Source organism: Antedon mediterranea, chromosome 6 (genome assembly GCF_964355755.1).
Source record: "Antedon mediterranea chromosome 6, ecAntMedi1.1, whole genome shotgun sequence".
Lineage (NCBI taxonomy): Eukaryota > Metazoa > Echinodermata > Crinoidea > Comatulida > Antedonidae > Antedon > Antedon mediterranea.
In genome coordinates, this window is record NC_092675.1 from 2,990,782 (window position 1) to 3,006,615 (window position 15,834).

Below are 15,834 nucleotides of genomic sequence, written 5' to 3' on the forward strand. Positions count from 1 at the left end.
ACCTCCACTTTTGAGAAGAGAATTATGGAAAGTCATGGTGGCCAACCAATAATGCTTAGTTTCCACTTTGATGCAACACAAGGACTAGAAAGCAACAGTATACAAATGCATAGGATTAAAATTCCTTCATTGACTAATACCTTTAAATCCAGCTCCATTTGTTATCCAGTCAGATTCATCAAGATGTTCCGGCCTGGCAGTATTTACCACAATGTGTTGCAGGTCACGCCATGTCAGATTAGGGCTGAAAAAAATAAAATAAATGGTGATATTAAATGATAGCATGGATGGGCAGTACCATAGACTGAGAAACAATGAAGCATGACATACATTTGTTTAATGCCGACTACAATGATTGGTTTATACATGCTAAATAATCTTTGGTACTGCATTATACAATTATAAAAAAACTTAAATTTAACAAGTATTAAACTCTGTCTATACTATCAAACTCTATGTGACAACAAAATGTGATGCACCCATATATGGACAGGATGTCACTACCATATTTGATAGTGTAGACAGAGCAGAACATTCATGCAATCTAGAAGTAGGCGACAACTTACTTGGCTTCTAATGCCAAAGCACAGATAGCAGCAGCAAGTGGAGCAGAGGCTGATGTCCCACTGTGTTGCTTCGTACATCCCTTTCGAAGATCAACAGTTACCTGTAAAATATATCAAGTAAAAATAAGTTATTATGGTTTCAATGTTGTATATTAGTTGTTTATTTAAAGATGTATTGTCCCCCTGAACAAATAATTTTTGGTTGAATATGCCATTTTAATGTCAAATAATAGTTATCCACTTTGACCAAAAAAGGGATCGAAAAAAAATTATTTACCTGAAAAAACATGGTCAAATTGGCTGCCAGCCAATGGATTTTTGGTTGAATTTTACCATTTATTAAGTGAAAATTTTATAAGTGAAAACATGATTTTATTAGTTTTTTTTCTATTGAAGTGATTAACTTGATTAAAACTACAAAATAACATATTCAAAGTCTGATTTAATTAATCTTCATTTTTCATGTTTTTGGGAGACAATACATCTTTAAGGGACTATGTCAAAATCAATTTATTACAGTAACTTTAAGCAGTTAGTAACTTATTTAAAAAATATAATTAAATTTATATTAAACAAATATTTAGTCGAAGATTTACCACTTGTTTTTCTCTAGTGCTACCACTACTATACGTTGTCGCCAGCGTTGATGCACATCTCTCGGAATACCATGGAACTTTTCCGTTCTCAGACACGCTGCTGACCGATAATGTATAGATGGTGTTGGTATACCCATCGCAGTTACAACTATCTTCCATCCTCCCTCCGTTTCCAGATGCCCATACAAATATCGAACCTAGACCACCTCGTCCCTGAAAACAAATAGTATGGTATTTAAATAATCAATCTAAAAGGCAAACCTAGATTGATACAGATCTATACAACTCATACTACTGTATTTTTGACATATTGTAAAACATAAAATAGTTTACAATCAATTAACACTCAACTTGTGGATGGGTTGATCAATGATGTTTTTCTTGATAACAAATGTACGAGATTTCCAGGAACGGGTGCGGGGAAAGCGTTATGTTTATAACTTTTCAACTCCACAACCAAAACCCTACCACATTTTTTTATATTAAATTCAAGATGAATGTGGTGGATTAATTGAATAGAAGTTTACTTTACTATTTAAAACAGTAGATGTGTTTAAAAAAAAGGTTTTATTTGTTGTATGGTTGTACGACTGTTTCATTAAATTTTACTCCACCTTATGGAATAGAAACCCTATTTAATTGTTTGCATGGCAACATCAATGTTGATATAAAGTTTGCGGTACACATATATACTTTGATCGTCCACAGGAGTGAAAATGAGGAAGTCCGGAGGATGATGAAAAGTATTTTGATCAAAACGTCGCAAAGTTTAACAGTTTATTTTCAGATCTACGCACATGGTTACCGCAAACTTTATATTAAAAACCATAATCATCTACTATTTATATACCACTAGAATAGCATAAAAAACATGTAGCATTTCAATTCAAAATAAAATATTTTTAAAAATACATAAATCATAAGATTAAACTCCATAACCTATACAGACATATGGTAATACTTTATACCACCATATGCTGGATAACGTGCTGTTAAAATGTTTATATCCTGACCGAAAGCAAAATACCACACATATCCCTTCAGGAAACCAAGAAATGTGGTTAGCATATGTTTAAAAACAGATCATATTTCAAATTCATATAATAAATGTATTAATATTACATTATATTATGGTAAGTACGAACTCCCACAAAAATAAAAATATTCATAATCATATACAGTGTGGGTAGGTGTCAAAATGTATTAAAGGTAATCTGAGGTTCTTTAATGTCGGTACATTGTTGAAGCTGGATGGAATGCCATCAAATAAGCTTTAGGTGGAAGACTTGTTATCCCATGGAGGTATCATGACTGTCCCCACCTACAGTAGCACACCACAATTACATTGTTATTTGATCTTTTATGTGTAAAGAAACTTTGGTTATATATTGTTTTAAGGTTTCAATGTCCAAAAGCTGTTTTGATCAATATGTTTTGATTGTTCTCAAGAGTGAAAGTGCAGGTAGTTCAGGAAATGGGATTATAACTAAAGTTGGGTGGGATTATTTGTGAAACTAGCTACAGACCAAGGATGATCAAAGCTATTCATAAACACTTTGAGAAGCTTTAACAGTTCTTTTTTACATGGTGTATTGCAAACTTTACATACAAACACATTATTTTTGTTTTTTTTGCAGTTTCTTCAGTTCTTCTATGTCATTTTACAAGATTCTTTGCCAATTTATTCAATGCTTGAATTTGGATTAATTATAATTGTATGTTACGCATCTGTGCACGGTTTGGATTTCTTGAATTGGCTTTACATCAGTCACACAAGCTTTCACCTCTAGTCATGCTTTGTTACTCTTGCAGGTGTAGTGTCAGATTTGTATAGGACATTTTCTGAATCGATTTGGATTTAATTTCGAAACTTTCGTGACACGGCATCTGTATGTACAGTAAGTAAAATTCCTTCATTCATCACATTCACAGTAGGGGACTTCAAACATAATAACTTATTTCTTTCCAAACATTCTTCATGGTAGAGCATTTACAAAAAACACCTATACTGTATGGCACCAATACATATATATATAAAATGAACAAAAAAAAAAGTACCGGTAGTAATAATATATTTATAATAAATTGCATTATGTGAAATTAATATAAAAAAAAATATAATAATGTAATATTAAACCATAGTTAGTAACACCAATGATTCTTATAGTTAGTTTTCAATAATTATACTTATATCAATATATGTTATAAACGTTCAATACCAACATTTTATTGGTTGGTAAATAAGAAAGTAAAGATGACATATTTGTTCATCTTTACAATTTCTAAAAAAGGATTTTGAAACAATATAAAAGAAAAAATGTAATGTATGAAAAGTTCCCCTACAAACGCAAACTAAGATAATACTATTCTAAAAGGTCATGTTACATATATGTATATTTTTTTTTAAACTAAAAGGAGAAAAAAATAAAATAAAAAAAAAATCCCCTAAAAACCAAAAATGCAATCATGCTACCCAGCAGGGTTTCATTTGCAGTATAATCGATACTTACTGGAAGTTATTATAAACAAAATGCAATTCTTCCAAAGATAAAAAACAACATTGTTACTACATAAACAGAATGTTCTAAATACGAAAGCATAGTGACATCATAATTCTTGAATGATGCTGTATGCAGTATTTCCTTGTGGTTATTATGACATCATAGATCCTGTTGTCTGTCATATCATATGACACATTAAAAATATTTTACTTTTTACAAACAAAAAAAGCACAACAGAAACAAGTTTGTTTTTCAATAAATTTCAATAGCTTTTTAACATCGTTTTTTGCCATTTTACCAGTAATATTTATAAAGCACCCATTGCTATGATAAGCTGATAATCAGCAGCGCTTCACATACTGCCATAACATTTGGTAAAAAGTCTTTGAATGTTTTTAAACTGATAATAGTCATTCAAATGTTTAATGTAACTTGGCACATTTTTCCGGATTCTTGGTCCACCAAAGGAAAACAAGCGGTCAGGAAATGCCTTTCCTTTGTGGAATGGCTAACATCACTAATACTAGAACATGTACTGCAAGCTACATCCCATAGAAAGTAAATCTTTTAAGTAACTTGGTGCAGAACATTTAAAGACCCATTCTCTACAATTTTTGACGTTTTGCAAAAATAAATAGATAATTAGATTAAATAAATAATAATTAAATCTAAAAAAGTAGGAAATGGGACTTTAAGTGAACACCAAACAAGGCTTGTTATTTTACACAAACATTTCAAAATAAATTTACCTTCAAGGCTCCATCTTTAAATGCCTGACGCGCTAATTTCCCGGGGCCATCAACCGTTTTGCCATCATCATCCGGACCCCAGCTAGCACTGTAGATGTCTACGTGTTGAGGTTGATGTGCCAGTGAACGGGCTTCCACTGCATCTGTCACATCACCATCAAGCATCCGTACACCTATAAAAAAACAGGTTCACAACTATTATCTATAAAAACTACCTATCCTTGCCATATGATTGGTTAATATATATCACATGCCATCCATTATTTAGTTCTCATTGCATTGTAAAGGTTCTAATTATTGGTTCTATTGTAGGCCTATTGACTGTTGCATACCAATTTGTAGTGTGTGCCATCTACAACTACTCTACTTTGTGGCATAAATCGGAGAAATGCGTTTTTGAATGGCAGTTTATTTGTATACAGTATCACATTTTATAGGTTAAGAGTAATCAGTAGAGATGTTTGATATCATGATAGTGGTATTACCTTTTACAGAACAATACAAATATCAAAGTATCATTCTATACACAAGTGTTTTTAAACAACTGTGTATAACTAACAGTACCAAAGATGCAGTCATTACCAAAAGGCTATTTATTCAAAATGACATCTTGATCATTAAAACACAGATCTGTGACGTCAGTCTAAGTCTAAACTGTCATCGTTAAAGACAAGATCATTAAGTGTGCAAATTTTGCATTAGAGCAAAACCATTACATGAAATCTTTAAGGTTATTTTAAAGTAATCTTTAAGGAGGAAATTGAAATATGTTAAAGCTCCAGGCATAAAAGATTTGAAGTAATAACAATGTAAATATGCTCTATATGTAACCTGTTCTTGAGGAAAATATATCCTTAGGTTGAAATTGAAATAAAAATAAATAAATGTCAAAATTCAACTGATTAAAGAATGCATGTAAAAGATGAGAGTTCATCTTGTACAGTATGGTTTAATAATGAAAATAACTATTACAGTCAACAACCTTCTCATTTACAAACTGCTTTCAGAGCAATGAACCCGTAAACTTTATAAAACAATTTCTCAATCTTTTCCAGTTCTTGGTTTACAACTATCAACTCAGGTACTATATTCAGCACAAAGACCTCTTTTGTAATCGCAAATAGAAATCAGAAGTCAACGAACATACAAATGAACAGTGTACTACAAACAACAAACTTTCCTTCCTGCGATTAGTACATACTTTTTAAACAAGGTAATACAGCCAACACTCTCAATACCTGTAGGCTAGCCTAATGTGTCTGGCTTTCCAGAAATTTTAGTAATCGGAATGTGTTTTTAATTGTTAAACATATTATGGAATCTTTTGAACCTCTGGTTCTTACTTAGAGAACCTGGTGTTTAGGAGTCACATCAAATGGAAACAAGTATTTAAAAGAAAGAGTACAGAACAGAAAGATTTTGATGGCGTTTTGATTCCATCCACTTTAAGAATAAATTAATATAAGTATACTATAGGCAACTATGGTTGGAATTATGAAAACCTTCAGTTTTTTTAATGATGTTGATATGATGTCCCAATACTAATTTCTTGTTTATAAATAAGTTCAGTGTTACCTCCAATATTAGCGTTGTAAGCGACGCCAACAGAACATACATTGTTATTGGCTTCAGCAGCTACTTCTCCAGCACACCGAGTGCCATGTCTACAAGAAATTATGAAATTCATGAATGAATAAGCAGCATTCAAAGAATTATGTCAAATATGTATATAATTGATTATATCATTTTACAAGTTGATTGAGTGCAAACTCCGTAAAATGATAGGTCATCAAATATTATCATTTATCATTTCTTCTGCTCATCTTTGAAATGATCTGCCATCAAAGCTATTATTGGCAACATCAATCAACAATGTTTTCAAAAGTTTTAACATCATCTTAGTTTTTCACTCAAGCTCTTGTGAATACTGTTCTGGCGAGGTCTCATATGGGAGATGCAGATACAGATACATTTATTGTCCAATAAAAATGAAAATGACAGTGCTTATAAAAAGGGGGAAAAAAGAACTATTTAACAAATCTTTTGTTATAATGCCTTATCCCAGCTGGGTAGAATGAGTACTTGTAACGTTCACCGTCCTCATCCTACCACTTCTGATGATAACGTAGCCGATAATGAGGATGATTGGTGTCTTCCAATGTGGCATGGAACACATCGGCAAGACGTTCGCTTTAAAGTGCTGGAGAACGGAGTGATGTAAATGGTTCCTCTGCTTCTTATTCATTTTTCTTAGGATATTTAATGTGTGTTTTTTTTTGTGTGTAAAGCGCTTACTTTACATTAGGAGCTATATAACGCTACCATATTATTATTATTATTACAGTATTTATATGTTATTTATATACTGACCTGTTTTCATTGCGGATGTCATAACGTGGTTGTGGGTCGTTGTCATGATCATTTACATCATAACTTGCTTTACTATCCTGAAATATACAAATGTATTCAATATTAAAAATCAAAGTGTGTCTAAAAAAATAATAGGCAGCTTTCAAATTGCAATGACCAAGGTCAGGTCAATCATTGTGTCATCAGTCATAAACTTGCCTTTCTATCCTGAAATATACTGTACAAATGTATTTAATATTAAAAATCAAAGGTAAGTATCTGAAAAGAATATTTAAGCTCTGTATACACTATCAAACTTTATGAAATAAAAAAAGTGATGTACCCATACATGATGATGTCATATCACTACTATATTTGGGCATATCACTACCATATTTAGGCATATCACTACCATATTTGGGCATATTATTACCATATTTGGGCACATCACACTTTTTTTTTGGTCAAACTATAGTTTGATAGTGTAGACAGAGCTTAATAGAGAGCTTTCAATTTGCAACAACCAAGGATCGTCAACCAAGGTCAGGTCAACCAAGGTCAGGTCAACCAAGGTCAGGTCAATCAAGGAGTCAATGCCTACAAAATAAACATAATATCATAATTCAAGAATGTTTTATCAAATGATGAAAAATATCATAGTTGAGACGTAAAATAATAAATATTTTGATTAGAAACATTACCAAACAATAGGATTATTAATCTGCGTTTTGACCTTTAAATGTCAAGAAACAATAAACAATAAAATATGTTGACACATACATGTATGTTTCTGTAGGAGTGTAGGTACAATAAAGCATGGTTCCCAATTGGACCCAGCTTTACACAGAATCTAATTGGATCAATGATAAACAAAAATACCGGAATACTGTATGCACACAAAACAAAATTCAATGTGTAGTTTTACTCTTTAAAAAAAAGATTTATTTTCCAATTATGAAAATCCAAATGTCAAAACACAAAATAGACTGCCAAACTCAGTAGGGGATTTTTGTATTGTGAACATGTACAAAGGTAACCAGGACATATTGTACACTGTATTTAGTTTAACAAAAATAGAAAAATAGAAATAACCTTTGAATATTATTATTCACTTACAGTAGTATTGGTATTGATCACAAATATACATTTCATTTCCTTTTTATTAATTTTCGTTCATTTTTTCTTTTCCATCTTAATTTATCTTAAAGGGCAATTTATATAGACGAGCGGAAACGGTAAACAGAAAAGTCAGTATAGCTTGTCCCACATAGAATCTGTATTTATCTTAAGCGGAAACCACCCAGCAGGTCTGCGGCGTTGTGTGCAAATGGTCGTAAGGAGTAACATACAGCGGATTCTATATTTTTATTAATGTAAATTATCCTTAAGGCAATAAATTGATGGATGTTTGCAAAGAATTCAAAATTACCGATACCTGCAAACATCAAAGGGCAGTGAAATGATAGATAATGATCCTAACTTGTTTTAAAACAAAACTAATTGCCATGATTATTTAAATCTAATTATCGGAGATAAAAAGTTGTTGTTTGTCCGCCATCAATAAAAGCATCTTTCACTTGCTACATCCATTGGTTTATATATTAATGTTGTGTTAATCTTTTTTGCTTTGAGTTAAATCTAGTACGTGACATTTAGACTTTCTTTTCACTACCAATTTGAACCGAGAAGAAGTCTGCTGCATCTGAAAAGCCTTTAATGGTTTGCCAAGGTAAAATTAGATAGTAATTCATGACGAAAATAACTAAATGAGAAGGTTTTTCTTGTTGCCAATTGACAAGCAATGGTTAATTTCTAAATGATCAAGAGATGACAGTAGTTAAATGTTGTGTTGTTTCTACCATAGAGCTATATTACAGTAAAACTAAACATCCTATATTTGATCTACAACTATAGTACAGTACATCATTAGTAATTATAACAATGTGAAACTATTAATTTATTATAGTAGTTATCACTTTGACCAAAAATTGTGTGTGTCTTAAATCTTACACTTTTACAGTCAATGTTGTCTTTGTGAAAATCATTTTTTTCCCTTAGAAGGGAAAAACTTGATTCAAATTACCAAATGGCCTATTTAAATTGTATTGATTATATTTGGGGACAATACTTATTTAATAAAAAATATAATAAAACAAATTCCAATGCACACAAAACGAAAGATCTTTATAACTATTAGCAATTGCTATAAAATCTAATACTACAGTACCTGATATACTGTTTTACATTTATAATTAATCTATTATTTAAAAAAAAATGATAATACCAAAAGATGATATAATATGTGACTGTGTATTCCACATTTAGATACATCATTCGGTATACAGTATTGTTGTGAAACAAGTCCTTTTATTTCAACAATATTTTACGAGGGTGGTCCATCCAGCAGAAGCTAATCATTAGAGACCCTCACAGAAATACATCATTACAAGACATAAACATGTAACAATAAAAATTAAAATAAATATAATTTATAAAGATAAAATAAAGCACAAAAAAATTAGAATCAAAAATTAAATTAAATTGGCCATCTCAGGAGAAAAGATTGGAAAAAGGAAGCAACTAAACAAGAAGATGGTTCTTGAGCAGACATCCGAAGGAAGAGTAAATGGTTTTTGCCAGTTTAGACTAGACAGAAAATAATATGGTCATAATTTACTGATAACATACTGCATGTGTCCAGTGATAAAGGAAAAGTTATCATGAAAATCTCCTTACTGCAATATCTAAAGTAGATGGTGGTTGTGTAAACAGACCATATGGAGGTTTAGAACACTAAGTGCAGTATAAACAGTGTTAAAATAGATGCAAGTATTGAAATGGTGCATGTGGGAATAAAAAATGCATTTTGCCCGATTATTAGACGGCAATAAATGAAGCATAATTGTAGCTGAAATAAGTTCACAAAATCAGATGTTAAATATTCTAAACAAATCACATACTGTAGATGACTTTGTAAAAATCTGAAATTGAAGTCAAGTATAAAGAAGTGGAAACCTTTAATTACGAACGGATTGTTTTAAAATGAAGTCAACACACGCAATGCAAATTTTCTACCTAAATGTACTGTAAAAACAATTTGATCAAGAACTCTATTAAATACCATAAAGCTACATTATGGAATTCAATCCATGTAGATATTAAAACGGCATCTACAACTAAATTTAAATTAGTATTTTTTTGTTTGTTTGTTTGTTTCTTTATTTCCATTCACAACAAAATAAAACCATTAAAATACATAAATATTCATTACAAAAATGAAAGAATGGAAAGGGGGAATCTCTGAAGCACAGCTTATAAGTAGAAACCCCCTGTTACAAAACAGTTTATAAATAGTAATATGAAAAAAAGGCACAACGGCATAGGCAAACAAAATGTAACTTTTAAGAAAGTTTCTTGTTTTTTTCTTTATCTTAAAAAAAAAAAAGATTTCTCAGAGAGTAAGATGTAATTGTAAAAAGAAAAAAAAAAAAAAACCTGTTCTAATCAGAGTATTGCAAAAGTAATTTATTTTTGTATTTTATTTTAAAAGTTATAGGATTCTTAAGTAACTTAAGAGTCTCAGGTATATCACGCCAAAGTTCAACCCCTTTACTAACTAAACTTAATGATTTTTGAGTGGTTCTTTTAAATTGTGGGTAGAAATGGTGTTTTTGTCGCGTGTATTTATACAAGAAGTATACAAGAACTATTTACTTTCAAGATATGACGAACGTTAAATATATATTTATAAGACCAGTTAAGATCGGATAATATGGTTTAAGTAGAAATTGTAGCTTTGTTTTCTTTTATTTATTATTAGTTTATGTTTTCTTTTCTTTATCGTATTAATGTTATATATTTGGGATGGGTCAAGTCTTTCTGACTTATATGACCCGACATGATTACTTCCATTTTATTTATCACCCTGTATGTTATTATGTTGTGGAAATAAAATTAAATTGAAAATTGATATTGAAGTATTGCACATCTATCTAAGACAAGATAATACCCCACTGGTTTGAACGTTGATTGTCTCCTTTTTGTGAATCTAACATCAACATCCAGGTCAAAGAGTCACAGATATACCGGAGGGTTGCAGCTTCTCAGACGGAATGATACCAACTATTAATTTCCCTCCCAGTACTATACTTTTGACAGTATGTAAAATTGTATACTTTTAAACATAACACTTTTTGTTTACATAAGCAACAACCAATTAACATGAAATTTGGTGTGTACATACAAATAATTATATACTAATATCTAATAACATACATAATTGGTTTCGAGGTCCGGGTGGTTCTTTTCCAAACCATCATCCAGGATTGACACAACAACTCCTCTCCCTGTGTAGCCTTGTTCCCACGCCGGAATCACGTTCATGTCTCGATGATTGCCTCGATTCTGTAATGAAACAAGATGATACAGTTGACATGTTATTTCAAAATTAATCAATGAATAATTATGAAATACCTCAATGCAGGGGGTATGGTGTAAGTACGGCTGCCAAAAACATAAAGTACAAGATATATTGTAGTTTGACATTGGGTGAGTTAGTTTCAGTCAGGGGGATTAAATAGCAAAAGGCAGTACAGTACTTTCTAGGACTTTCTGGTTCAGATATTGTAACATGACCACAGCCATCTTTCTCCTAACTGGATTTAAAAAGCCGTTTTGCACAAATGTCCTTTTGCCAAACTTTTTAGCATAAAAAAAAGCTTTAAAAAAAGGTAATCAAAGCGACGATTGGTATTGAATAAGTAGGTTTGTGTAAATAGATAAAAAATGTATTATCTTCTACAATACCTTACTTGTATTGTTAATGTTATCTCTCATCATATGATGATATACAGTATAATAATAAACTCACATGAATTAGGAATTGATATTTTACAAACTAAATTTCCTATAACTGGTCACATTTTTGCATAAAAACAATTATTTGTCAGTAAATGATTTATGATGTGATCAATAAAAGGGATAATAAATTGGCACATGCTGCTAGCTAATAGCCAGCATTCATTTAAATTATGAGATAAACATTCTGTATGTAGTAGAAAGGTTATAGATGATAGATACTACATTTGGCATTAAATTATTCTTTTAGTCTGGACTTATTGTAATTATCTCATTTCTCACCTGTACATAATTGAATAGTTTTATAAATAATGATCTTCGTACAACAACTATGGGACACTTACTGTACTGTGTAGCATAGAGTATATTTACTGTACAGTACTGTAGTACAGTATAGTAATAAGGAACTTAACTATACTGTGTGTACAATTTTTAAAACTGAAGGCTGTACTGAAAGTGTGCAATGGATAATTGACAACACTGTGTACATTTTTACATTTTTAGATTTTACAGGTATCGATGTTTAAATTTGAAACTATTATAATCAAAACAGTAATGTTTGAAGAGTTGTATTTATGTATAAAATCAACAGCTGAAGCATATTGATCAAAACTGTGAGAAACTCAATGTTCAAATACTACAAACATGTTCTTAATTGTGTACAATGAATTTATAACTGTAAAACACGCTTTGAAATACTGTACCGTAGTCATTTCGACCACACTTCATTCATAGAAAGCTCCAAACAAATACTGTATTATCTCTGAAAAGATTATAAACATCTTTACCAGAGGTAATAGAAAAGTTCAAACTTGGGGTACAGTACAGTACTTGTTTACTAAATACTGTAGGCCTATTTTTAGATAATTGTCCCTGGAGTTAAAAGTCTGTGACGTACGTTTCGGAAAACAATGACGTCACTAAAAGTAATAACAAAGGAAAAAAAATAAAGTATTGTTATTAGTACAGGCTATATCATACTTAAGTATTTAATAGTATTTTGAAGTATGGTAAATTAACACCGAGAAAAAATAACAATAAAGCCATACATTGATATTTACGCGACAAAATCAGTCCAGTAGTACAGTATGGCTTCACAGTAGTTTGGGGCCAAGCAAACATAATAATGGTATAATGTCATTGTCAATGGCATAAATGTGTTAAATTTACAGACTTTTGAATTATAATTAGTCACAATATACAGTTTAAATGACACTATTTGAATTCATGTTAATTGTTATTCACAGACAGTTTATGTAAAGTTATAATATTGAACAATATGAATGAATTCATTTTAATTTAGAAAAAGATAAAAATACTATTCATCTCATAAAATGAAAACAAGTGAAACATTTATTAAACATTAAATTAAATATTTTTTTGGTGATTTTATTATAAACAACGTTTGACCTACACTGTAGTACTTACTATAGCAGCAGACTGAATGCTGCAAGAAATTAGCAAAAAGTAACATTTTGATTTTAAACTCCAAACTTTATGTAACAAAAATGTGATGCGACAATATATGGACATAATAATGTCATATCACTATTATCACTGCCATATTTGGGCACATCACACTTTTTTTGTAAATGTTTGATAATGTACAGTAGACAGAGCTTTAGTTAGATCCTATAAATGTTTGTTTAGATGATTGTAATTGGATGTTTGCTGATATTACAGTACACTTATTAAAGATAATAAAATTCTTCAGTTTCAGTTTCTCATATAAACCTTAAACCATTAACCAGGATGTTGTAGAAAAGTAATCTATTCTTTAATATCAATACTTGCTAATGTCTACTATGCTAGTATTAGTAATCAATTTGAGTTAATTAATGCACTCTTTGTCTTGTTTGTACTGTAATTGTGGTGCACTTTTATATAAAGGGCGTTTGTGGTTATTATTATTGAACATTGGATTCTTCTACTTTATTTGATAGTTTCAGATTTTCACCAATGTACACAGCATGCAATTTATTTAACAAAAACTTTTCAAGATAGTCACTTGTATCATTTGTATTTATATTATTTATTCTACTCAGGTACAAAACATATCTCGAAATTGTTAACAATTTTGACAATAAAGTTATCTTGTATCTTGTAGTAGTAAATGCCCTACTGTACCACCATTCTTTTAATTCCAATTTGAATACTGTACTGTATCAATCACATAATTATACTGTACAATACAAATTAAATCATAGTTTCAAATGGTAATTAAGTTAATAAACAACTTACCAGTAGAAATGTCATAACAACAAGTTAACACAAACAGCTGTTTCGATTGTTAATTAAAAATGTTTATAAATCTCATCAAATCTCTAATTAAACATAGCAGCAGCCTCTCATAATGTAATAATCAATCAAGTAGGGAAAAAAAAAAATGTACTCTTCTCTGGTAAAAAAATGCTTTGCTACACACTACAATACTAATACTAACTAGAATTTAATTCGTCACTTTGACGAACTAATACTAATAATAATAATAATAAACAATATTTACAGTATATAGCGCCTAATGGATCACTGACCCCTCTAGGTGCTTTACATTAGACCCTAACTAATGGTAATAAACTATCCTCCGCCAGAAACCATTCCGGTATTTCTTAGTCGAGGTTTCGGGGATGGAAATAATAATAAATGAAAGAGAAACCCCTATTAAGGGGACACCGTCTTTAGGAACTCATTAAAAAGTGTCCCCTTAAAAGAGGGCTGTCACAAAAATAGGGGTTGGAATGGTAAAACATATTACCTCATTGGAAACTTTCCCCTAAACAGGAGGGGTTCTATTTTGAGGCCATTTCTGTAAACAAAATGAAAGGCAATTTTGCAGTATGTTTTAACATTTCGGCCACACCCTTATTTTGGGATACTGTTATTAATGGGTCACTTTGTTTGGTCCTAAAGGTGTAATTGTAGTATATTTTGTTGGAATTGGACAATTTGATGTTCAATACTTCAACAAACTTGTTACTAATATTTAAGCATATTTAAAGGCAACCAACAACTGCTTTAATACTGTTATTATAACCTTTGGTTTACAAGGTAAATTAGTGCCATGTAGAATATTCTTTTCAAATTGAAGATAAGTGAATCAGCATTTCTAACTATAATTTAGAAAACTTGTCAGACAAGAGTGAGTTTTATAGATTTGCGTAACCTTTTGAAAAAGGCTATAAAAGCGAGACATTTATACAATATCTATCATCCAAAGCGAACACTGCTAGCCAATGTTATGTCACGATAATTGAGTTAATTATGCAGTACTGTAGTCATATCCATTAAGTACTTATAATTGTTGCTAATACTCTAGGCTTTGAGTAGAATTCCATTAATGAATAGTAACGTGCAAACCCTTGGATGGGAGCCTGGTGTCTGTCTAGAAATGTTCATTTTGTACTTGATAGTGCACTTCCAATCCACTTGGGTAACAGTTATAGTTTAATCCATAATTGTTTAAATTCATTTCTTTGATGAAAAATGTAATTTAAAGCAGAACATAGTCAAATTGGCTGCCAGCAAATGGTTTTAGGTTTAATTTAAACATTTGTTTTTTCTTTTTATATTAAAGTTTAACATTTTTATATATTAAAATGTAAACATTTTTTTCGTTTTTTTCTATGGAAGTGATTAACTTAATATTAAACTACAAAATGGCCTATTAAAAGTCTAATTTCATGTTTTTGGAGGACAATACATCTTCAAAAATAATTTAACACAATTTTGTTTCTTCAGGTGTGAAATATAGATTTATAAGGATACTACATAATCTTGTTAGTATGTCACAAATATTTACATTTTTAACAAGTACTTATTGATTTAGAATGTTTAAAAGCCTTACTTCCAACTATTGATTGTTAACAAGAAATATTGAGTTAAGAATACCATATAAAGTAAACATCTAACAAAACATCAATAAGACTTGTTTCTTAACTGGTAATTGATTGGAAAAAATTCAATTTATATTGAAGTCGTTTTGACGCATTTTCATGCAAATGATCAATACGGTTAATACAGTTGTTGTACAATGTGTTACAAGCCAACAATTCAATTATTTTTTGGTTTTCTTGAACGCTCACGCCATCGATCAAATGTCATGTTCCAAAACAAGCTTATCTGGTTAAATATCATACAGACAACGTTTCAAATATCTACTGTACTATCTGAAACCCTTTTCACAAGTTTCAAAAGGTCTCAAATTCATTTTTACCAA

The 15,834-nt window shown here is 30.6% G+C and overlaps 1 protein-coding gene across 2 annotated transcripts in view; it reads right to left on the reverse strand.

Moving 5' to 3' along the window:
• The window catches only part of LOC140050951 (proprotein convertase subtilisin/kexin type 4-like), a 32,731-nt gene that overhangs the window by 8,315 nt on the left and 8,582 nt on the right, over positions 1-15,834 (reverse strand). For both annotated transcript variants that reach the window (XM_072095965.1, XM_072095966.1), the window contains exons 5-11: positions 11,037-11,165; positions 6,783-6,859; positions 5,988-6,076; positions 4,413-4,585; positions 1,163-1,375; positions 567-667; positions 141-244 (exon numbers count right to left, since the gene is read on the reverse strand). In XM_072095965.1, coding sequence (XP_071952066.1) covers positions 141-244; positions 567-667; positions 1,163-1,375; positions 4,413-4,585; positions 5,988-6,076; positions 6,783-6,859; positions 11,037-11,165 — 886 coding nt within the window. The remainder of the gene's footprint in view (positions 1-140; positions 245-566; positions 668-1,162; positions 1,376-4,412; positions 4,586-5,987; positions 6,077-6,782; positions 6,860-11,036; positions 11,166-15,834) is intronic.